This window comes from Ctenocephalides felis, unplaced genomic scaffold (genome assembly GCF_003426905.1).
Source record: "Ctenocephalides felis isolate EL2017-DRISC unplaced genomic scaffold, ASM342690v1 CF-g0.4_SCAFFOLD_00845, whole genome shotgun sequence".
Taxonomy (NCBI): domain Eukaryota; kingdom Metazoa; phylum Arthropoda; class Insecta; order Siphonaptera; family Pulicidae; genus Ctenocephalides; species Ctenocephalides felis.
The window spans coordinates 84661228-84688655 of record NW_020536999.1 but is presented as its reverse complement, the minus strand read 5'-3'; the positions used below and the strand labels follow the sequence as shown (position 1 = coordinate 84688655).

At 28.2% G+C, this 27428-nt stretch overlaps 1 protein-coding gene and 1 pseudogene across 1 annotated transcript; both read right to left on the bottom strand.

Moving 5' to 3' along the window:
• Window positions 1-59: 59 nt before the first annotated feature.
• LOC113391180 lies at window positions 60-12323 on the bottom strand (annotated as a pseudogene).
• A 10464-nt stretch (window positions 12324-22787) lies between these two features.
• LOC113363278 (gastrula zinc finger protein XlCGF7.1-like) lies at window positions 22788-23917 on the bottom strand. The gene has a single exon (XM_026605767.1). It carries the CDS (start codon window positions 23778-23780, stop codon window positions 22845-22847), a length of 936 nt encoding a protein of 311 aa, XP_026461552.1. The 5' UTR covers window positions 23781-23917; the 3' UTR covers window positions 22788-22844.
• Window positions 23918-27428: the final 3511 nt, after the last annotated feature.

Below are 27428 nucleotides of genomic sequence, written 5' to 3'. Positions count from 1 at the left end.
CCGCGCTGGAATAAAAATAGCATTAGAAGTTTCACTTTAACAAAATATCCGTCCAACAATTACCTGGAGATAGCAACTAGACTATTCAAAGCAGTGTGCAAAGTAGCCCTAGGACTGCCAACTATGTGTTGTTTAAACAGATTCATGATCCGTGAAAATGAACAATTCATACAGAGGTAGAGATGTGGTTGGTGGATGTAGATAGTTCGAGAAACATTCTATTGTGAAATCGATTATGGACTTTTTGACAGCATCGTATTGAGAGTTTGTTTTTCTTTGTTTGGATGAACACTCCATCAGCATCTGGAAATAAATTTATTAATTATAAATCTCATTTTAGTCAATATTAACTAGTTGTTAATGGCATTTTAATAAAAAAAAGAGTTATCTCATAGAAGATAATCTCTTTAAATGCATTTACACCCAGCATATTGTCTTAAAAAATTATATTAATTTGATCAGCAATAAATCTAGGCAAAAAGTGGCATTTTGCTTTGTGTAAAGTTGCATAAACTTCCCAGTAAGTGTAAATAATTGATTTATTCAATAATATGTATCTGATTTATATATGATCTACCTGCCTACCGGACTGCCTGTCCACCTGACTATTTCTCTACACTTCCTGTCTAACTGTTTACTTGACTTCCTGTTCATCTATTTACCTGCCTACCTGTTTACCTACCTATCTATTTACTTGATTACAAGCTGATCTCTCTATCAGTCTACAGTCTTTTTTTCGACATTATTAACTGATTACAGGTCTAACTGTCTAGCTGCCTACCTGTCTACCAAATAATTTACAACATTTTTAGACAAAATTACAACATCTTGAGACATCCTGCTATAATCAAGAGCTCTTTCACACAGTTTTCAAGATTTTCAGACACAGTTATTGCTGCCACCCTGCTTATTAGTATACTTTTCTTACTTTTTGCCTTTTTGCCTTTTTACCTTTTTACTGGTTTACCTGTATACCTGTATATCTTTCTATCTATTTACAACTAACTTTATTTGTATATGAATCAATAATAATGATTTGTAAAAATAATATTTGATCAACAAATGTCGATTTTTTCCTTTTTTTCTGCATATCCAAAGTCACTGAACCAGTCTTTGCAAAAATGTGATCATTCACAGTAATAAAAGCAAAAATAGCTCTGTTTTCTCAAAAACTGTCATTTTTAGAACTTTTTGCTTTGTATCTCCCATAGAGGTCAACCTCCCTTTTCCAGGAACTAATCAGCGCGTCTCGCCGGCATTACGAAAAGAATGTTTTTTGAATCGATCTAATCAGATGCTCCGTTCTTGCAAAAACTGAAGTACCATTTTCTGTACTTTTTGTCCCGTATCTCCGAAGCAGTTAAACCTATCTTTGCCAAAAACTGATCACGTTCCCCTATCAATAGGAATCGAACGTTAAAATAGATTGAACTGTGCTCCAGAAAACGTCAAGAAAATTTGTATCAATACTTACATACATGATATTATCAGACAATCTACAATTCAAATTTTCAAAAGCGGTTAAATTTGTTTCCAAAAAACAGTCAAGAAAATTTTTGCATTTTTTACTAATTCTTTACCATTCTAATACCATTTCTGCTAAGGTAATCCAAAATGTTCCGAAGGTTACGAAACGTAAAAATATTCAAAAATAATCCTATTAATTTTTTTTTTGCGATTACTATAACTTACCCTACAGTAAATTAATAATAAATAATAATAAAGTATTAAAATACTCACCTCTCTCATTTGGTTCCTGTTCATGTTACTTAAATCAATACTAATTTCCTCAATGGCAATCTCGATTACATTTGTTTGGTTCAACTCGTTCAATCTATTATAGATATCACTTAATACTTTTAAAGCCCTAGAATTTTTAATTTTCAGTCTTTGTTCCTCCAAAATATGTAGAATGTTGTTAATTTTTTCTGTAAACTCTGCTCGTGATAAGAACTGTAGCAGCTGCATGGTTTCTTTGAAATTGGTTTCCTCGATGATATTGGTTGACATAGCGCTGATGTATAATTCATGTAGCTAAATGAAATAAAATAGGTTTGAGTAGTATTTTATATCAAGACAACTTAAATAATCGGCATAATTAATAAGATATATTGATTATAGCTATATATTGAAATATAGCTGCCACGTAATGAACAAAACGTTGCATTTACGTTGAAGTTGAACAAAGGTTACAACTGAACGTATTATAAACGTTCTATTGACGTAACCACCAACAAGGTAACGACGTTTCTTCTGTACTATGTAATTTTAACATTTGTAGTTTATTAGGTATTAATATAGAGAGAGTGATTGAGTTAAACTTTATGGCGCCATTATTCCAAATTTAACGATTTTTTTATTTCAACCAATTTGCGTAAGCTTCTAATATTTTTAGGATGCTTGTTTAGTGCATTAACTTTATCGCCATGTTAAAATTTCATGATAAACGGCAAAAAAATCTAATATCTAATTACGAAAAAATTGGGCAAATAATCTTAGCCAAAAATAATAAGCACAATTCCAAATAATATTTTTTGAACGGTTTTTCCATTTTCGAAATCGGTTAATAGTTTTTTTGCGTAAACGGTCACAATTTTTTTGCATTTTTTACTACCCAGCACTCAAGATACAATAATGTCATAGAATAGTAAATGGTATCCAAAAGGCACTAGAGAAAAAGGAATATTGTTCAGCAATATTTATCGATAAAAAAGCCTATTGTTCAAAATAAAAGAAAAATTGCTGCACAAGATATTTTTACTATTGAAATATTACTTAACAAACAGATTATTCAGGACTAGAGTTGGAATCAGAATTACATAATATCAAGTCTAGAGTTCCACAAAGGAGTGTTTTAGGGCCGTCATACGATCTTAAATAAAATGTCAAAAAAGAGGAGATATCTTTTAATATCTTTAAAGGCATAAAGACCAGCATATTGTCTTAAGAAATAATGTATATTTTAATTGATAAATATATGCAAACCAAAAAAAAATTTTTTTTTGCTAATTCTGAAGAAACGATCAGCCCATCCTCTTAAAAAACTAACCATGCGAGTACTATTAGAGTTTCATCGAATGGCTTTTCAATTTTCAAAATCGGTTCAGCAGTTTTTGAAAAAAATGTTAAATGTTTTATCAAGTTCGGTGGCAAACGATTCACAAGGACTTGAAACGTCAAGAAAGAAAAATTAGCAAAAAGGGTTTTCTGGTGAAAACAAACTTCTCCTTCGAAAAGTCTATATTAATTTCAATTATTTTTAAAATAATATCAATAATAATACTCAATTAATAATAACACAGTTCCACAAAATAAAAAAAGTTGTAATTGAGCGTGCGGAATATATTCTCTAATGTAGTTTTGAAAATGAATCTGAAGTCAAAATTGGGGGTCAGATAACAAAAAATTGGGACAAAAAGATAAAAAATGACAAAGGTCTCCGATCTAGTTATTCTTCTGCATGATACTTAAAATCTTATAATTTTTGTCATTGCCTAGCCCTTTTTACCTTAAATGACCATAATCTATTTATTTTGTAGAATTGCCAACACATTTTCCCCATTGCCCTTGAGAAAATATGTTTGCAAATTACTGCTGAATTATAAAAAAAAAAACTTGATAGATCATTGAATTGGAAAACGACAAAAATTGTGAAATTTTGATTATTATGCAGAAGAATTATTAGATCAAAGATTTTATCGTTTCTTTAGATTTTTTTTTAATTCGTTGCCATTTGACTCCCAATGTTGACTTCAAATTCGAGTTTGGCAGTAAAAGCTACATTGGAGTATATATTCCGCACATCCAATACAGATTTTTCTTTTAAGTCTGGTCGATCTAAAAATACCTGGAGACCTAATATAGTTTAATTAACTATAATTCTTTCACTTTACTATATTTTATTGTTTTTTTCCCCTTTTGTTTCTAGTTTTTTTATAATATTAAGTAGCTCTAGTAGATAATCCACTGGGGATATCTACTAATTTGTAATCAACCATTTTACCATATACTTGTCAGAATTCTCTGCTAAATGTAATAATTTATATAGATTGCAAAATAAAATTGAATAAAAAAAACAAATATCAAGTTCAAATATATAACTTCTTTTTGACTAACCTTTTTTTGTGTTACAATTTATTTTTGTTAATCAAGACATTAATGTCTTATAAGACTTACCTTGTTTCCTAAAGGATTTTGTGGCAGATCATGCACCATTTCGAATAAAATCTTCAGATTTAAATGAAAACAAATCAAATAATCTTGGATATTCGATATTAACTCGGGTATCCTATGAAATACAGCTTTGTCTTTCAATAACAGGTCTATTCGCATTTGATAATCATTCTGAGACTCCACCAAGTACCTAAACTGATAAAATAATTAGTTATCATAATAATGATTTTATAACAAAATACATAAAGTTTAAATTCTATTGTTAACTAGTTAGCTGTGATCGACGAATGTACTCGTCATGGAGAAGTGGCAGAATACTAAAGAGTATATTCGCTATGACAGTATAAGTAGATGTAAGTGGCATTTTACCTTAAGGCAAGTTATATGAACGTCCCGAAATGTGGAAATAATATACTTATGGGGCAATTCTGCCGTAACAGATCTCATAACATAGGGCTGTTATGCTTGTTACTTGGTAGTGAAAACAGTGAAAATATATCTTCAAAGATTCTTTTGGCAAACCTTGACCTATGTTTATGTGTGGTAATTTTTCAGTCACGATTTCGGGATCAACCGATTAAGATTATTAAAAAAAAATTTCGATTCGTATTGATTAGTTTTTGGCAAAGGCAGGTCCAGCCGTTTCAGAGATACGGAGGAAAAAATAAAAAATAGCAGTTTTAAGAGAACGGAGCATCCGATTAGAGTGATTCAGAAAATATTTTGTATGTGTTGACGGTGTGAAGAAATTATTAGTTTCTGGGAAAGGCATGCCCAGCAGTTAAAAAAAATCTAATTTTTCAAAAAAAAAAAAAACAAATCTTTTATTTTTTTTACATTTTCGAAATTTACCAGAAATTTCAAACAATTATAAATTTTTCGAAATTTTTAAAAATAACACTATTACAAAAGAATATATTGAGTTTTATTGAAATTTTCAAAAATAAACAAAGTTTTTTTTTTAATTTTAAAGTGTTCTTATATAGTGAAATATTTAACTCTCTAATTCAATTTCATAACGTTTATACATTAAAAATAAGGAATATGAAAAAAAGTTCTCGGAAAAATTACGATTAGGTTTTGTCTATCATATTTTTTGGTTTCTTGTAAACATATATACAGGTCGTCACCTTAGCACTTATATTATTTTAGATCTATAAAATACAAACTATGAAGTTTACCATATTTGTATAAATATTTGAAAATATTCAAGATAATTGTTATTAATCATTGATTAACTATTATTAATTATTTTTATTCCTCAAATGTTGCAGGACAGAAAATCTAGCATTTTGCCTTGCACCACGAAACCGTACACCTTTAGTTTTCAAAATAGTTTTTATATTTTGTCGATACATAGTAGGTTTAGTACTAAATAAAAGTCAGTTTCAAGATATACTAAGAAACCAGGTAAAATTATTAAAGCAACTAAAATACTATCTCTGATTATTAAAGCAACTTACTGATGGCAGCCTTCGTATTTCTTCAACATCATCAGGTGTCAAATATTCTTTCAATGCTCTAGAATCTATAAAATCATTATTACATACTATTGCTGCATGCAGATTGGAATAATGGTGCAACATGATGTACTGCAATAAAATAAATAAGTAAAATTTTATTATAATACTGTTGATACAAGATATTTAAAAAAAACAGTGTTTACCTTAAAACTGTTTAGAAAACCTTCCACAGAAAAATCATAGAACATAAATACATCGACTAATAATTTTAAAGATGATCCTGATAAATGAAATGGACATGATGGATCTAGTAGAACTTTTTCTAATATCTAGAAAAGAAATTATATATATATATATATATATATATATATATATATATGTATATCTTATATATAAAATTCTTCTGTAATGATGTATGTAAACATACTCCTCTTAAATGATTATTCGGATTTTGATAAATCTTTCTGAAGTTTGTTAAGGAATTTTTTTAAGATGTATGTGATTATAAAAATATAGTAATATTGTAGAAATAAATGGAAAAAATGCAAAAAACGACATGTCATTGTTTGACATTGAAAATATTTGAGACATTGTTTGGCATTGAAAACAATTGAAAACTGTCATCTGCCAAAAATTTCAATTTACTTATGAGCCTAAACAATAATAGAATATGTATAATAAATTCATGATTATGAATAAGAAAAATGAGATGTCTACATTATTATTGCTAAAAAGCAGCTGAAATGTGCCAGAAATTAAAATAATATAAGATACTAATATTAATTAAATAATATAATAAGAATATATGTTTGGCAGATTGAATGATACACATATGAAGAGGATTTGACAAATTAATTCACTTAAAATACGAAAATAAGTAATAATCAAGGCCGGTCCTACCTTGAAGGCGACGCATGCGAAAAATATGAGCGCACTTCTTAGGGGGCGCCAACACAAGATTCGGATGTGAAATTCTTTTCAATATAATTCAAGAAATATATAATACATAAAATATATTTGGTTACCTGATTTAAAGTTTCCCTTGAAGACTGCGATGAAAAAATTTGCAAAAACATTTTTGATGTTATATGATGTGGTAAAGTTTTATGAACTGTAGAAATTGATGTTGCTACTCCAAATAATAGAACAAATGGTATTGAATTGGAATAACCACTGCAAATAGAAAAAAATATATGTATTAGTTGTAAGTAGCATTTTGCCTTAAGACTAGTTGTATGAACTTTTTGATATGTGCAAATATTCGACTTGATCAATAAGAGATCGATATATTAATTTATGATTGCTTTATACGTATACCGAGATGCTATAAAGATACTTATAAATTAAGTTAAACAAACTACTGAATATTATAAAATTTTGTACATTTTTTATATTACACATAATTTATTACAAACACGCATTCAAGATATACACTGGGTATTTTCTAAAAATGTGGCCTATTTTCTAAAAAAATTCCAGAGAACAGTTTTAAAAAATGCCATTTGGCAGTCGAAAATCAGATATTTGCGACACTATGTATGAGCTGACATGGATGGGTACCAAAAACCTACAAAAAATTTCAAAATTTAAAATTATGCCTTAGAGCAAATAGCTAGAACTTTCCACACCGTAATGAAATATTCGAGGAATATTAAATAATTTAAATAGATTATTATATTATAAGATTATACAATAGTTTTGGAATTTTAGCTGGAATTAAAATTAAAATCCGAATCATTTTTGACAATCAAAATAAAAAGAAACTGGAAAGTAATTTTTTTTTTAGATTTCAGAAAATATTTTCTTGCCTTCCTGAACTAATCGTTTCTTCACAAGCAAAATGTTTTTTGAATCATTTGAATTGAAAGCTTTGTTCTCTCAAAAACTGCCATTTTTTACACTTCTAGCTCCTTACTATGAAATGATTGGGCCTGTCTTTGCCAAAAACTAATCACCACGTCTTCTCATCATTACAAATTGAATGTTTTGCCAAAAACTAATCAGAACTAATCAGCCTCCCTATCAATAAGAATCAATTACTTTTTGAATATTGCAAATCAGTTGATCCGTGCTCCCAAAAACGTGGACAAAAAATGGTATCCATACATACACACACACTGCCAAAATGTTCAGAAATCTCTGAAACGTAAAAATACGCACAAATTTTCATTTTCGATTTTTTGGATAATTACAATAACTTACCCCGCCAGAAGTTAGAGAATATAAAAAAAATCTCCTTTCCAGAAAATTTCCAAGTTTTTTAAAAAATAACAGTTTTTTTTTCTAAATTATCAAAAAAGTTCATAAGAAAACATTTTTTTTTTTCGATTTTTTCAATATTAAATTTTTTTAATTGTATTCAATATTTTCAAAAAAACTCTAATTGTTCTTCTCTTATTCTCATTAGACCATGACACAAAGTTAGGTATCTATAAGAACATGAGTGTGTATGTCTATTTATATTACCTTAGTAAAAGTATAAAATCCTGCAATACTGTAGCATTAAAATTTTCAAAATCTGGTAAAATAACAACAAATGGCTTTGTCGAAGGTTTTGTTTTTTGTTTCTTCGTTGGTGACATAGAATGTTTATGTGCATAGTTATTTTCATACCAAGATTTTAAAACAAGTAGATTACATTGGTATTTTCGCAGCGAATTAGGTAACTCCAACTGGAAAAAAGAAATTTAAAATTAATAAATATTTTAAAACAATATATGAATAGATATGTGTTATTACTTCTTCATTTTTTGTTAAAAACTGCATAACCATGTTCTCGACTGCACTTTTTATACTAAGACAGCCTCGTGCAAATAATATTGCAACGTGTGGTGTTACTTGATTCCTTAATTCTCGTGCCAAACTGTTGATTTGTTCAGCATGATCAGGTTGATTGATTCCTGTAACAATACAATTAATGTAAAAAGGTAGATATTATAAAAGAAAAATAAAGAAACACTATAAGGAAATTGAAGACAAAGAAGACTGAAGAGTTATATAAACATAGAGATATTTTAATTATAATAGATATTATATTAATGAAATTTATATATCTATTTACCAGGCACTTCTGTCTGTCTGAGATATGAAAATAATGTATATATATATAAATAAAAAAAAATAATAATAATTTATTGGGTATATATTTTATTACCTGTGATCAGAACAGCAGTTGGCAAACTATCACAATCAGTGTGTGTCTGTCTCATAAATTCAATGACATCTTGTAAAACATTCATGTAAGTCCTATGAAGTAGCTTTTTGATTTTGTTTTCGATACCTTTCCATGATTCCTTATAACACTGGTACCAGGGCAGATTTGAAAATAAATTAATGTTGCTTTTGACACCAGCTTGTTTCGATTTTGAATTCTTGAATATAAAACAACCCTGAAAATATTAAAAAAAAAAAAAATTAACATAAATAACATATAATTATATTATAGCATTACTAATAAATTTTCAAAAGTAAATGCTTGCATAAGAAAAAGAACAGTTCAGAGAACTACTAGACGGTAAAGACAATACAACTTCAACTTAATAATGAAGATTATCTTTCTTTCCTTGGATGATTATTTAAAAATTGTGTTTTTTCTCTCGGATATAAATATATAATAATATATATATATATATATATATATATATATATATATATATACTAGTAGACTCAACAGATGTTGTCCTGTACCCACGTCTACAATTCAAAAGTTCCAAATTTTTTAATATCCTATTCTATACTTTTTAATATCCTATTTGATATCCTGCCTTTGTGATTCATTTATGGTCTTAGCATAAGAAGTATAAAAAATTCAGAAAAAAATAATATAGTATCTGCGGTAACAGAACAATATCGCACTTGATTTTACCACACAACATAATTGCTTTAATTTAGTCTATAATTTTCATAATCTCTAGAAATTATAATTGCTAAAAAGCAACTATTATATTGTTATAGTATATTTTTCTTACTAAAAATTTAATAAACATTATTGTTTATGTTCAAAACTTAGGTGATCTAATTTGTAGAATCTAGTTCATATGATTTTCATTCATCTCATTTTTTTAATAATTAGAAATATTTTTTTAATGTTAATTAATTTAGTAAAGTAAACCAAAACGCGATATGCACAAGTTTAAAAAAATAATGTATATGCAATTTTGGACTTATTGCGTTATTTATTAAACTGAATTATATAATTTCATCTGCCAAGCATATACTCTTGACTCATTCTTATACTATTTTAATTTCTGGCACATCTCAGCTGTTTTTCGACAATAATAATGTAGACATTACATTTTATATTATATTCTAATTATATTCTAATATTATCTAGGCTCATAATTTCAGCTAAATTCACATTTCAAGTGAATTGGCATTTCTAGCAGATGACAGCTCAAATGTTTACAACAATGATAAGTGTTTTTATTATTTTTGCCAATTATTTCTAAAATATTACTATAGTTTTATCGTTCATTAAATCTGAAATATTTCCTTTGACATACTCTAAGAAGCATTATCAAAATCCAATTAACCCATACAGAACAATTTATTGTAAAGAGTGTAATTAGCGACAATAAACAAGTAATTATAGATGAGGTTTGTTAATAAAGGCAAGCGAAGATAACATATGTACATATATCTGTAAAATTCTCATCTGACATCTATTTTTCCTACCCCTAAGTGCAAAGAGCTGGCCACCCCTAAGCCAACGAGTTGGCCACCACAATGATTATCAATATGCCCCATAAACATTTATATGTGGCATGCTTTACAGTAAACCATCCATATTATTTATGTTAGCCTCCCTTCATTTAAATACTACAGTTCTCCCTTCATTTAAATACTACATACTTCCACATTCACAATCAGTTGTTTATACTAAAAAATTTCTAGAAATAGTTTTTATGGCTATACAACATTTTCCAGGACAGGTAGTAATTCTATTTCATATAGGTTATAATAATAGAAGTTATAACTGGATCATTAGAAAGTTGCCAATTAAGACATTGAATCTCCTATTATGCCAATTGAATTTAAATAAAATCAGTTTTAGATTAAACTTGCACTTGCAATATAACCCATAAATATTTATATGTGGCATGTTTTACAGTGGGTAAACCATTCATATTATTTGTGTTAGCTTCTTTCTTCATTTATACTTCCACATTTACTATCAGTTGTTTTTAATACTAAAAATTCTAAAAATACTTTTTATGGCTAAACAATGTTTGCCAGGACAGCTAGTAATTCTATAAATTGCATATAGAATATTATAATAATAAAAATTATAATTGGATCATTAGAAAGTTTCCAATTAAAACTTTGATAATAAATAGAAGGACTGAATAGAAATGTATATACTGTATATTTTATGTTGATATACTGTTCATATTGTAGTTAATTGTGCACTGATTCTCAAACAATTCACAGACTTACAGAATTTCAGTAAGAATTGCTATAGAATATTATATGGACCGGCAAAAATAATGGATGAATTTAAGACGACCATTGTTTCTATATAAATGGGGATAGAAAAATGTATAGAGACTTTGTGAGTTCACTAATTAATAAGACAAGTGAGTGCGTGTCAGGTCATACTTCAATGGCTTTACAGAGAAGCTAAATTTTTTCTACCACAATAATTTCTTTTTAATGAAGTATCAAGACCGTTTGCAATAATGTACAAATATTGCAGTAAGAGCAGAGATAAATGTGGAGATTGGATATACAAATCTAAAAATTCAATAGTTTATATTTATTTTTTCGGTGCTTGCATTGGATTCCATAATTTTATGAAGAGAATGGTATGGCTGTCACAGTAGCATCTGATCATTATGTTCACATGACACAGATCTCTGAGCAAAATTGGAGCAACCCAATGGTTTCAACAAGACGGGACCGCTTGCTACAGATTATGTGAAATCATATGTTTACCAACTGCATTAATTTAGCAGTGACATAACATGGCAAGCGTTCCCAATCTAACGATGAGATTTTTTTCTATGGGTCATCCTAAAAAATAGAGCGTACCATTACTGTCCTCAAAACATCTACGCCTTAAAAGAAGAGCAGAAATGGCAAGGATATAAAGATAATGACAACAAGTGATATGTAAAACTTCAAATATCACTCAACCCTCTGTATCACAAACAAGAGACACCATTTGGAAGATATTAATTTTCAATTACAATACACAAACTTTTCAGTAATGTCATCGTTTAATATTCATAGTTCTTGGAAATTTATCTATTTTTCTGCCAGGCCCTGTATTACAATACAAAATATATATCTGGTACTGCAAGTAAATATATAAAGCGAATAAAAAATCATTCGATAGTTTTCAATAAATAAATTGTGATGATAAGCAGCAGATAATGCTTTAATGATTAAATATGAAGAAAGAAGCAATTGATCAAAAATTATTTAATATTTACCAAATTTCTTCCAATTGCCTTTCATTATTTTAAATCTAATAAAATATTACACAGCTGTCATTATCAGATTTGACATAAAGGTTAACAACAATAAATATAATAATAAATATAATTACTTTTGAAATACTCTCAGTAGCTTCCATATTTATCTTCTAAATTATACTTTCAATTTCATGAATAAACTAAATAAGTTTATTACATAAATAAACTAAATATTTAACTTTATAAAATTGGAGGGACCGTTAGAAATCATAAACAAACAGCACAAAATTAAAATATAAAACAATTATTACTGTAACAGTCTTTGGTTTACTTTGCAATCACATTTAATTTGTTTTCCACTATATTTAAAACTAAAAACTAATTATTTTATATTAAATTGTTTCAGCAAAACATAAATAACCACAAATAATTGTTTAACATTTCGCTACAGTTGCGTCTACATTAAACAATTTTAGCGTCCACACCATGATGAAGTTCGTATGAATAATATTAGGGTGTGCTCACACACAAACTTTTTTTAATTCTGCAATTAATAAAAAAGCTTTTAATTTTTATAACTATTTTTAACAATTAATTTTTTCTATATGTCTATTAATATTGAAAATTATACGTTTATTTGAATAAATAAAATAAAACAATTAAAACAAAACAAATAAAGCAAAACTAATTTATAATCAACTAATTATAAACAACTAGTCAGCTTTCTTTGCTTCATGTAATTATTAATACTGATTGCAAAAATAAAATTAAAATTGAAAAATTATCTTTAGGTTTTTCTGAAACATATTATTTAATTCTTTGAAATCTATTGCGTCAAAATAAAATATTAATAAAACGATTCTCATTATTCAGCATGAAAAATGACTCTAAACAAATTAAAGCAAAACAAGTTAACATTTTGAATCAAAAATTAAATAGCATGTTCAAAAATTTTTTATTATGTATAATGCCGATGAATTTTTAGTCTTTGCTTAAAAGCTTTACCTCAAAATGAATAATAGAATTGACTTTTAAATAAAAAGTAAAAAATTACTGCATTGTTTCAACAAATTTCTAGTTGATTCAAAACTAGAAAAAAAGTTAGTTGAAAATAAATATTAAAATAAAATTGCAATATCAAAAACAATTAAACCTTATTCAATAATATAATAACAAATTTATTATCATAATAAATTTTCACTCAAAAATAATATTAAAACAGCATTTAATTATATAAAGAATTTCACATTTTAAAAATAGTTAGTTATACTTGATAATTTTATTTAATAATGTTTATGAGTAGAACTAAATAACTATTTATTTAAAATGTTTCTTAAGATATAATTTATAAAATAATTCTTTAGTCTAGTTTAATTAATTTTATTGTTTTAACTCTCAATGCTAGACATATCTTTTTATATTTTTTTATATAAAATAATATATACTTTAACAAGTATCGAACAAGTTTAGGAAAAGTCTCCTCATAGTGGCCAAAAAGTAAAAACTTGTTGCCCATTTGGTTTTAGACATATTCACATATTTTATTTACTTTCACGTGCATAAGATTTCATATAATGACGGTTATTGTAAAACAATATAAGATAAATATAGGGAAATAGGAGAAAATATAAGACACAACCAATCTTTTAATAAAAAATAACTTAAAAATGCATGTTTTTAAACCACAAAATATATTATGAAAGATGCCACAGAATAATTACTAAGAATAGATAGAACAAAATTAGGGCAACAAGTTTTACTTCAAATCCGCCAGAGGAGAGCTTGCCCGCTGCTTATTATAATTATATAATATGCTATTTTTTTATCTTTAAATATATCTACTTTCTATATTTAATAATGTGTGTTAAGTGTTTATTTTATATTTCTTTAAGTTTTTTTAATTTTTTATGAAATAAATATATTTTTATCATTTTGTCATTTAACATTGTTTTAACCCGAAGTGTTTATTTTATTTTTCTTTTTTTTTCATTGTATGCTTAGTTGTTGTTTTATAGTTTATAATAATAATCTTATATTGTTTACTTATATATTCTTTATTTTTATAAAATAAATATTTTATTAAACGTTGTATGCTGTCTATATATTATTTTTATTCTTTTTATTTAACATAATATATTTCATAAATATCATACAATTTATTTGTTATATTTATATTATAAAACTTATATTTTTTTACTTGTTATAATATACTATTAATTTTCAAAAAATATTTACGAACTTCCCGTAGAGCTGTAGGGTAAGTTATTATAATCGCCCAAAAATCGAAATTGAATTTTTTTTGCATATCTTCACATTTTGAAGGTTTCTAAACATTTTGGCATACCTCAGAAAAAATGGATGTGTAGGTGTGTGTATGTATGTATGGATACAATTTTTTGTCCACGTTTACGGGCGCACGATTTAACCGATTTTAATGGGTCTAAAAACATTCGATTTTTATTGCAATGGGAGACCATAGAAAAATGTGTTGATTAGTTTTCGGCAAAAGTCTGCACAAAGAGTGCAGAAAACAAAAATCCAGTTTTTAAGAGAACAGAGCATCCGATTTAAATCATCCAAACAACATGTGAAAAAGTGGTGATTAGTTTTAGGCAAAGACAGGTCCAGTCATTTTGGAGATACGAATCTAAATGTGCAAAAAATTGCAGTTTTTGAGAGAAATATGCATTCGATTTTAATGATTCAAAAAACTTTCTGTTTGTATTGACAAAACGATGGTTTTTGCATAAAAAAAATTCTATTTCTTTTAAATTACCAATAAAAATTTAATTCGATACGGAAAGTTCCAGCAATTTGCCTCAAGGCACAAAGCCATACAACACTAGTTTAAAATTGTATGCTGTGTCATATTACACACTTTTACTTAGTATAATATATTCTAAAATTAATATATGTAAAATACCATAGATAAAAAAACTCTTTTTTTATCTATAATATATTCATAATTTTTTATTAATAAATTTATTTAAACAACATTTATATAAAAAAAGTGTCAAATACAAGACATTTGTTAATTGTTATTATTAAATACGCTTCTTCTACCTCTGATTAAATATATAATTGTCTACTAAATATATTAATATGGTGTTGCCTATCTATGGTGTATATTATTATCTATGGATCATACTTAATTTTTACCGTGTGTGCCGGCGGCCTAACAATTTCTAAAGCTGTCAAAAGAATAAATGTGCCGCGCTTTGTTATGTCGCATTTATGTTTCGTTGTATCTTAGCAAGACGTATCAATTTCGTTTTAAGTTCATTAAATATATGAAGAAGGTTTTATAATAAACAGAAATAATTGAAAGTTTTAAAAAGTGAGTTTTAAGTTGTAGTTATAATGGAGTCTTGGAGGCACAATAGGTCTATTGGAAAAACAAGTGAAAGTGAGTATTGTATTTGTCACACGTGTTTTATTATTTTTATTTAATAAATTCCAGTGTATTATGATTTGGGATTAACAATTTAGAGTTTTTGTTATTGATAATTTTATTGAAATAGTCTTCAAAGTATCTACCGAATTCAATGATACATAAAGACCAACATGAACTCAATAAACAATGAAATACAAATGCATTCTAATAATTACAAAAGCCGCCTTGAGGATCATCCAAACCAGAGCAAGATTGAAAAAGAAATGCATGTTTTATTAACATATGTCAATTTTCAAAATGGTCAGAAGATTTTGTATTTTTAAAGTAATTTTTTAATCCTACTAAAGTTTATTCCAGGACAGGTTTAAAGTAACCATATGATGAAATACAAAAATTAAATAGCAAACGAAGTAAGGCAATTCTATAAGCTATTTTAAAGATTACAATAAAGCTAATATCAACTATGAAAAACGTACAAAAATCACTCCGGTGAATGATTTTCTAATTAAGGCTAAGGCAGGCGATAGGCCAAATTTTTTCTTAGTAACTTATTTGGATGATCCTCAATATTTGATATATGTTCATAATTACTTCTAAAAAAGGTATTTTCATGGCACGTCTGATATATTTCTTAAAATGTTTGTTTGTGTTAACAATTTTGGACTTACTAATCAAAATACTACAACTTTATAAGCTATTATAAAAAGATTAATATAAAGCTAGTATTTATATAAATTCTTCGAGTGATTTTGTAATTATGGCTTAAGTAGGTGCAAGGCCAACATTTTTGGGAGTCTTTGAGTAACTTATTTCGATTATTCTTTGTAACTGGCCTTAGTAACTCATTTGGATGATTCTCAATTTTTGAGATATGAGTACTGCCTCTAGTCATTATGGATTATTAAATTGGAGTCATACCAAGGTGCGTTTCTAATTAAGTCTGAGGTAGGTCGAGTACCAGCATTATAAATCTCCAATTGTATCAAGAGTTTTGCTTCTACTTGCTCAGCCTCATAATTCAAAACCATAATTGCACTCAAAATAATACAATTTAATTACCTATAATAACAAGATTAAAGAAAGCTAATATTAATTTTAGAAAAATATGTAAAAATCACTCCAGTAAGTGATTTTCTAAGACTGAGGTAGATACCAGGCCAATATTGTTTTTGCATCTTCTTATTGCTGGTACATTGGGAACTGGTTTGGAAGATCCTTAATTATTAACATATGAGTACTGCTTCTGTTTTTAATTACTTAATCTACATAATGTATTTGAAAGTCATGATGGATTATAGAATCGGAGATGTACCAAGGTCTGTCAGACATATTTCTTAAAATCTTTGATTGAATTAACAATTTTGGACTTACTTGCAGAGTCATATGGCCATCAAAATAATACAATTTTATAAGCTGTCATAAAAAGTATAAAAGAACACTAATATTATGTATAGAAAAATGTATTAAGACTCCAATGAGTGATTTTCTAATTAAGGATGAGATAGGTCCAAGTGCAAATCTTTTGTTTTTGAGTCTTCTTTTTGCTGGTACAAAATGAAAGTGGTCTTAGTAACTTATTTGAATGATCCTTAATTATTGATATATGAGTAATGCTTCTGTTTTTAATTATTTAATTTACAAAATGTTTTTTGGAGTTATTATATTGTAAAATTGGAGTCGTACCAATGTATGTCTGACATATTTCTTAAAATCTTTGATTGTATCTTGCAGATTCCCATAGCCCACAGCCTTCATGGCAATCAAAGTAATACAATTTCATAAGCTATTACAAAAGGATTGAAATAATTGCAATATTATTTATAAAAGTCCCTTGATTGATTTTATAATTGTGGCTGAGGTAGGTCGCAGGTTAGCATTTTTTTTATTTTTGAGTCGTCTTATTGCTGGTCTTAGAACTCATTTGGATGATCCTAAATTTTTAATTTATGAGCAATACTTCTGTCTTAAATTACCTAATTAGTCTGCAAAAGGTATTTCAACTTATTATGGATTGTAAATTTGGAGATGTACTAAGGTATGTCTGACATAATTCTTAAAATTCTTGTTTGCATTAACAATTTTGGATTCACTTTACAATTTTACAATCTATTTTTGAAAATACTATTATAATTTATAACAAAAATGTATAGAAATTACTCCAGTTACTGATTTTCTAATCAAGACTGCAGTAGATACCAGGCCAACTTTTTTTTGCATCTTTTTATTGAAAGTACGTTGAGAACTGGTCTTAGTAACTTATTTGGATGACCCTCAATTATGGAAGGATGGATTTTAAAATTGGAGATGCACCAAAGTATGTCTCCACATATGTATTTCTTAAAATCTCCAATTGTATTAAGAATTTTGGACTAAATTGTAGAGTCCCATAGCCCATTTTTTTATCTTCCCATAGGGTAAGTTATTGCAATGGGCCGAAAATCGTAATTGAAATTTTTTACATTTCTCGACGTTTTGAAGGTTTCTGAACATTTTGGCATACCTCAGAAAAAATGGATGTGTGTGTGTGTGTGTGTATGTATGTATGGATACAAATTTCCAGTCACGTTTTAGGGCGCACGGATCAACCGATTTGAATGGTTCAAAAAACATTCGATTCCCATTGATAGGGAAAAGAGCTGATTAGTTTTTGGCAAAGGCAGGTCCAGCCGTTTCGGAGATACGGAGCAAAGAGTGCAGAAAATAGAAATCGCATTTTTGAGAGAACGGAGTATCCGATTTAAATGATCTAAAAAACATTCAATTAGTAATGATTGGGAGAAGTGTTTCTTAGTTTTTGGCAAAGGCAGGCCCAGCCATTTCGAAGATACGGAGCTAAGTATGTAAACAATGGCAGTTTTTGAGAGAACTAAGCGTCCGATTTAAATGATTCAAAGAACTTTCCGCTTGTCTTAACAAAATAATTGATTTTGGAAAAAAAAATTTTGTTCCAACTTTTTTTTTTTTAGTTTTTTGTATATCGAAAATAATTCAAATTTTATTTTTAATTCTGACTAAAGTTCTAATATACTTTAAACAATTTCAACTTTACAATTCAGTTTATATAATTCTTATAAATATTAGATAATGTTACAATATTAATAATAATCCATTTGAAAACATTCAGTATTCCTCGAACATTTCGTTACGGTACGGGAAGTTCCAGCAATTTGCCTTAAGGCACGATGTCATAATTGCCTCAAGACAGAGTTCCACTTACAGCTAGTTTAAATCTTTTTATTATACTGGTCTTAGAATTCATTAGGATGATACTCAATTATTAATCTATGAGTACTGCGCCTGTCTTAATTAGTTAATCTACAAAAGGTATTTTCAAATTATAATGGATTGTAAAAAAATTGGAGACGTACCAAGGTACATCGGACATACTTTTTAAAATCTTTGATTATATCAACAATTATAGACGTACTTGCAGAGCCCCATAGCTTAAAGCTATAATGGCAATCATAATAATACAATTTTATAAGATATTATGAAAAGTATAAATTATATTATTATTATGAAACTCATTTGGATGATCCTCAATTATTAATCTATGAGTACTGCGCCTGTCTTAATTAGCTAATCTACAAAAGGTATTTTCAAATTATAATGGATTGTAAAAAAATTGGAGACGTACCAAGGTACATCGAACATATTTTTTAAAATCTTCGATTATATCAACAATTTTAGACTCACTTGCAGAGTCCCATAGCTCAAAGCTATAATGGCAATCAATATACTACAATTTTATAAGATATTATAAAAAGTATAATTATCAATTTCATTATCTCAAAATATCATATCATTTCTAAAATATGGTATTAAGACTCCAGTGAGTGATTATCTACCTAAGGCTGAGATAAGTCCAAGACTGACATTTTTTTGAGTTTTCTTATTGCTGCTCTTTGAACTCATTCGGAGGATCTCCGATTTTTTATTCATAAGTACTGCTTCTGTCTTTAATTTCTTTAAATCTTCATTTTATAAGCTATTATACAAAGATTAAAATAAAGCTAGTATTTATATAAATCCGTCAAGTGATTTTGTAATTATGGCTTAAGTAGGAGCAAGTCCAACATTTTTGGGAGTCTTTGAGTAACTTATTAACTTCCCGTAAGGTAAGTTATTGTAATGGGCCGAAAATCGGAATTGAAATTTTTGACATTTCTCGACGTTTTGGAGGTTTCTGAACATTTTGGCATACCTCAGAAAAAATGGATGTGTGTGTGTGTGTATGTATGTATGGATACAAATTTTCGCCCACGTTTTCGGGCGTACGGATCAACCGATTTGAATGGTTTAAAAAACATTCGATTCCTATTGATAGGGAAATGTGCTGATTAGTTTTTGACGAAGGCAGGTCCAGCAGTTACGGAGATAAGGAGCAAAGAGTGCAGAAAATAGAAATCGAGTTTTTGAGAGAACGGAGCATCCGATTTGAATGATCTAAAAAACATTCAATTAGTAATGATTGGGAGAAGTGTTTATTAGTTTTTCGCAAAGGCAGGCCCAGCTATTTCGGAGATACAGAGCAAAATGTACAAAAAATGGCAGTTTTTGAGAGAACTAAGCGTCCGATTCAATTGATTCAAAGAACTTTTTGCTTGTCTTAACAAAATAATTGATTTTGGAAAAAAAAAAATTGTTTCATTTTTTTTTTTTTTTAATTTTTTGTATATCGAAAATAATTCAGATTTTATTTTTAATTCTGACTATAGTTCTAATATACTTTAAACAAATAATTTCAACTCTGCAATTCAGTTTATATAATTCTTATAAATATTAAACAATGTTACAATATTTATAATAATCTATTTGAAAACATTCAATATTCCTCGAACATTTCGTTACGGTACGGGAAGTTCCAGCAATTTCCCTTAAGGCACGATGCCACCCACCCCACTAGTTTCGATGATTTTTTGGAACTGGTCTTAGTAACTCATTTGGATGATTCTCAATTTTTGATATATGAGTAAAGCTCCTGTATTTGATTATTTAATCTACGAAAGGTGTAAACTAGTCAATATGGATTATTAAATTGGAGTCGTATCATGATGTGTTTCTAATTAAGTCTGAGGTAGGTCGAGGACCAACATTATTATAAATCTCCAATTGTATTAAGAGTTTTGCATCTACTTGCTCAGCCCCATAGCTCAAAATCATAACAGCACTCAAAATAATACAATTTTGTAAGCTATTATAAAAGATTAAAATAAAGCTAACATTATTTATAAAAAAAAATGTATAGAAATCACTCTAGTTGTGATTTTTTATTCAAGGCTAAGGCAGTAGGTCCATGGCCAACATTTTTTGTCTTCTTATCGCTGGTCTTTGAATTCATTTGGATGATCCTCAATTATTAATATATGAATACTGCTTCTATTAATTTAATTCATTAATTTAGTTATTTAATCTACTAAATGTTTTTTCAAGTCATTATCTGGGTTGTAAAATCGGACTCGTCTAATAAGGTACTTTAGATATATTTTTTAACTTCCCGTAGGGCAAGTTATAGTAATCGCAAAAAAATCGAAAATGAAAATTTTTGCATTTCTTGACGTTTCAAAGGTTTCTGAATATTTTGGCATACCTTAGAAAAAATGGATGTATGTGTGTGTTTGTGTGTGTGTGTGTGTGTGTGTGTATGTGCGTGTGTGTATGTATGTGCGGATACAAATTTTCGTCGACGATTTCGGGAACACCGATCAACCGATTTGAATAATTCAAAAAACATTCGATTCGTATTGTAAGGAGACGTGCTGATTAGTTTTTGGCGAAAGCATGTCTAGCCGTTCCGAAGATACGGGGCAAAAAGTGCCGAAAACGGTAACTCAGTTTTTAAGAGAACGGAGCGTCCGATTTTAATAATTCAAAAAACATTTTACTTGTATTGACAAGGTGAAGAACCGATCAAATTTTCATAAAGGCAGGTCTAGCGGTTTCGGAGATCTAGTAAAAAAAGTAAAAAAATGCTATTTGGCGGTCAAAAATGATCATTAGACATATGCACATCAAATTATCAGATATTTTATAGAGATTTTAACAATAAGTATAATTTTGGTTTACATTCCTATGGGTTCCGTACCAATGTTTACGCGTTAGACGTCGACGCGGCGCTTACGCGATTTGATATTCCGTCTTTATGCAGTTAAAGCAGTACGATTGCTTTGAAAAAATTTTAGATATGTCAAAATAAAGAAAACATTTTTTTTCAAAAAAAAAAATTAAAAAAAAATTTTTTTTTCAAAAAAAAGTAATTTTTTGTCTAATTATTTGTCAAAAATCTTATTTTTTCGAAGTAATTTTTTTTCAAAAATGTTAATCGTTTTTAAAATAATAATAATTTTTGGTACGGGAAGTTCCAGCAATTTGCCTTAAGGCACGATGCCTTAATTGCCTTAAGACAGAATTCCACTTACAGCTAGTTTAAAATTGAAATTAGACGATTTACTTGGTATAACGATAGAGTACTTGGTCTAAATGCACATACTAAACAATGAAAGTCCTACAAAATACTGGCTCAATTATAAAAATTATTGATTTTTGAAATTTTGCTTTTAAAAAATACTCCGACCGGGTTGACGTGTTCGAATTTCAATAATGTGTAATAAATCCACTTCCAATACTTTTAACTACTCATAAATTAAATTATCTATCATGGATTAAGACGATTATTTACCCAAATCGGGAAGTTCATGTAACTTGTCTCAAGGCAAAATACCAATACCATAGTTGTTTCGCATCTTCGAAACGGATAGACCTGCCCTCGCCAAAAACTAATCAGCACGTCTACTTGTCAATACGAATCGAATAACATAACAATAACAATTATCGAATGTTTTTTGAATTATTAAAATCGGTGTTCCCGAAATCGTCGACGAAAATTTGTATCCGCACACACACACATACATCAATTTTTTCTAAGGTATTCCAAACTATTCAGAAACCTTTGAAACGTTAAGATATATAAAAATTTTCATTTTCGATTTTTTGCATTTACTATAACTTACCCTACATGAAGTTAATGAACATATATTTGTAAGAAAAATTAAATTAATTCAAAACAAAATTAATAAATATAACATAGTTTTATTGACCTTTTATTGACCATATAAACAAAATTATTTCTATATCATCATAGATCTTACACTACTGTAGTATAATAATGATTCAAATTAAAGCAATTCGCTTGTGATAACAATTATTACAATATTACATTATTATGTTAGGGGCCGTTCAAGTATTATGTAAGCACTATAGGGGGGGGGGTTTATTGATTTGCTTATTTTGCTTATTTTGGGTAAGAACTTTTGCTTACTTTTGTGACAAAGGGGAGGAGGGGGTAAATAATTGTAATAAATCTGCTTACGTAATACTTGAACGATCCCTTATAAATATTTATTGTTTGTGATGCACTGATAAATGCCTTTTCAATTGACTCAATCTTGAAAACTTTTTATTGCATATTTCACACTCATAACTTCGTTCACCAGTATGGATATTTTCATGCTGTTTTAAAGTTTTTTTCAAATTGAATGTTTTATTGCATATTTCGCATTTGAAAGGACGTTCTCCAGTATGGATCACTCCATGCACGTCTAGATGGGTTTTTCTTGTAAATCCTTTATTGCATATTTCACATTTAAAAGGGCGTTCTTCGATATGGACTGAATTATGTTGTCTTAGATGGCTTAATCGTTTAAATCCTTTATTGCATATTTTACATATATGTAATAGCTCTCCAGTATGGATCTTTTCATGTTCGGTTAATGTATATTTGCTTTGAAATGTTTTATCACATGCCTCACATTTATAAGGGCGTTCTCCTGTATGAATTATTTTATGTCGGCTTAGATATTGTTTTGTGGTGAATGTTTTATGGCATACTGCACATTTGAAGAGGCTATCTCCAGTATGGATCTTTTCATGTAGTTTTAATGATTTCTTGAATTTAAATGCTTTATCGCATGCCTCACATTTATAAAGGCGTCCTTCTATGTGAACCGTGATCGTATGTCGTCGTAAATATCGTTTTGAATTAAATGTTTTATCACATATCTCGCATTTAAGAATACTTTCGCTGTGGATTATTTTATGTTGATTTAATTCTTGTTGGGTTTTGAATGTTTTGTTGCAAATTTTACACTTATGGAGTTGTTCTTCTTGCTCTATTTCTTCTTTGATTGTAACCTCAGATTGTGAAAATTGTTGTGGATATTTTTCTTCGTCTTCCGGACATACCTCTGTTACTTCATAATCATCTAATTCTTGTTTAACTTGAATATATTCGAGTTGTTCCATTTTAATGGTTGTTGATTTTGTTTCTTCACACATTTCAGGTTAACTTGTGTTCGTTCTAACATTTACTTCTTAAAGTCGAAAAGCCTTTCAAATCTGCATGTGTTTAATGTATAAAAAATACAATTTATTATAGATTAATAACAGTTTTGTTCAAATTCACTAAAATGTTATAAAACATTCGCTTGGAGGTTTCTATTTAATTTTGACATTTGACATTAGCAAAAGGACAGGTCGAACAACATTGAAAACATACCAACCTTTCCATAGATAAATAAGCATAAATAGATCGCTATGTCTGGCAATTTGACGTTCCATCGATTGAAATGAAAAACTTTGATTATAGATGGCAGCACATGTACATTTTGTAAATTAACTTCTACTTTTGTACATATAATCAACACAGCCAAAAATTGGAAATAAGAACAAAACATACGAAATACAAAATATATTTTCAAATATATCACAGATCACAGACATATTTTTGAAGAATTATAAACTAAGCAGAAATAACTGACTACTATGCGGGGTACCACAGGGCAGTGTGCTAAGCCCTGTACTTTATCTTCTTTTTACAAATGATATGCCCACAGATGATCTTCTAACCATATGCACTTACGCCGATGACATAGCAATTATTTCATGCGATTCCGATATTAGAACAGCAACTTGTCAGTTACAAAATTATTTATCTAGTCTCGAAAAATGGTTTTTAGAATGTAATATCAAAATCAATATCGAAAAATCTCAGCACATAATTGTTTCTCTAAAACATCACAACCATAGATAAACAAGTATAATAGATCGCTATGTCTGGCGATTTGACGTTACCTCGATTGAAATACCAATTTTTAAAAATAGATGGCAGCACATGTATAATATTTAAATTAACCCCTGGCATTATGTCTTAATTTGTACGTATTGTATACAGTCCCAAAAACATGAATAATTTTTAATATTGGAAATAAGAACAAATCATACGAAATACAAAATATGTATTTTCAAAGATATTACATATGTTTAAAGAACAATTAAAATTATGTTTATATTAACAATTATAATTACAGTTATGGAATGTTTGAAAATATAATAATTATTATACATAATTATAAGTATTATAATTCCACAATTATGCTTAAATAATATTTCAAAAACTAAAGATCTAAGTGGAGAAAACCACAGAAGTATTTTACTAAACTAAGCAGAAATAACAGACTAATATTAATTACTTAATGACTAATATTAATATATTAAAATCTTAAAATTTAAGAAGAAACTACAAGCACAGGAGCACGCGATGAAATTACAAATTTAGAAGGAATGACAAATAATACAAAAATTTAAAAGATTAAAAAAAAAACAATTTGTTAAAAAGTACAAATACTTCACAAACAAAAGTCCTAAAAACATATATATATATATATATATATATATATATATATATATATAAATATCAAAATTGAGAGAAATTCAAATTCCTAGGATTAAACCTCATTTACGAGACATTGTTCTTTATTAATTCTGCATGTAATAGTTATTTTGCTATCTAATGAATTAATAGTAAAGTTGCATTTAACGAAACCTTTGAATAGTTTCTGTACGAGTGTTTTATAACATTACATTTAGCCATGTTTCATCATGAAAACATTATCATTGAAATTGCCATAAAAGATCAACAAAGTGCGAACAGAATAATATTTTATGCACATACAATTGTTTATGAATCGAAAGATAAAAGCAATATATTTGATTCCTAAGGTAAGTAACACATATATCTTGAATTTAAACATTATATTTGGATGTTGCACAAGTGTTTGCATTTGCTAATGTAATAGATAATCTTATTAAATATAACAATGAACTTACGTTGATGAACATTTGAACCAATACTGAATAACTGTTTTGCAACATCAACAATATGAGATTCAATCCAATCATATAACAATTCCGAAGATAATGGTATTTCAAAAAACATCAAAACACTGTTACTAATACTTTTTAAAAGAAATAGCTGAACCTAATGTTTTAAATAAACACTCGTGAATACTGCTATACTCTTATATCTCTGAATGCAACTTTCTCAATATTTGAGGACATCGCAAAATAAATATTTGTCTCCAAAAATAGTAGACCTTTGGAGACTTTTTGTAGGACTTATTCCTTAAATTATAGCATTGTTTATGAATCCTTCTTGTCATTACATGTTGCATTTCTTGGTTGTCAAAAGTACTCGCATTTTGCAGCAATTTGCAGGTACCCCCAAGACACCTATTCAATATAATAACATGTTGAAATATCTTGATTATATGTAATTATTGCTGCAATTATTATTAAAAAATACCTTTCCAGAAACTTGTATTGGATTAGGTAAATATTTTAACCCGCACTTGACACTTTTTTGGGTACTATAAAAACACTTTGCCATATTAAATTTCACTAAAATGTTCACTTAAACACAATTAATTAATTAGAAACAATTAACCTACACACAAACTTAGGTTATGCTTAGGTTATTCGTACAGCGATTAAATACTTGACAGCTACTTGCACGAACCACGAACAATTTGTAGTTGAAATGAGTACACATGAGCCATCTGTTTTTAAAAATTGGCACTACTAAAGACCAAAACAGTGCAACGCGCATTTGTTTGAAGATAACTCCCCATGATCACAACAGTCCACCTATCATCATGAACAATTCAATAATTCCACTATGCAATTCTGTTAAATACTTAGGCATGCACATTGATTCGAAATTGACATGGAGAACGCACATTGAATATAAAAAGAAACAAATCCAACTGAAAATCAAAGATTTTTACTGGCTTTTTGGGAGGAAATCTGAAATATCTCTCTTGCTAACAAGGTACTTCTGTACAAAACTATCATAGTGCCCATTTGGACTTATGGAATCGAACTATGGGGTTGCTCATGCAAATCTAACATAAACATCATTCAAAGGTGCTAGAATAAAATTCTGCGTGTCCTTACTAATGCGCCTTGGTATATTTCGAATTTTTGCCTACATAAGGATTTGAAAATCTCAACAGTCAACGAAATGATCAAGATTAGAAGTTCATCTTTCAACAATAAATTAATCCAGCATACAAATCCTACAATTCAAGCGATTCACAGACCGTTAAGAAGATTGAGCAAGAAATGGCCTTCCGATCTACCAAACACCTAGCCCAATGTCTGCACGCGTCCTGACGTAGTACGCGGCATACATCATCACGTCATCGTTCATTTATGTTATTATTTTTGTATTACTGTTTTAATTTAATTTTTATTTTAACTTTTTTTATTTTATATTCAATTTATTGCATTTTTTGTTATTTTTGTATTTTTTTTTGCTCATATCAATTTTGTAAATAAGTCATTAAAGTCTTGATTAACAAAAATAAATTGTAACATAAAAAAAAAACTATTAATTAAAATATTTTACAGACATATTTTCAAAGTACTACAAACTGAAGAGAAATAACTTATTAAAATTAATTACTTAATGACTAATAATAATATATTAAGTACTTAAAAAGTAATAAGAGAAAAGCGCATGAGTATTGATGATAGAATGACAAATTTAGCAGGAATGACAAGTAAGACAAAAATTTAAAAGAAAAAAAACAAAAGATATTTTTAAAAAGGAACAAATACTTCACAAACAAAATAATCATAAAAACA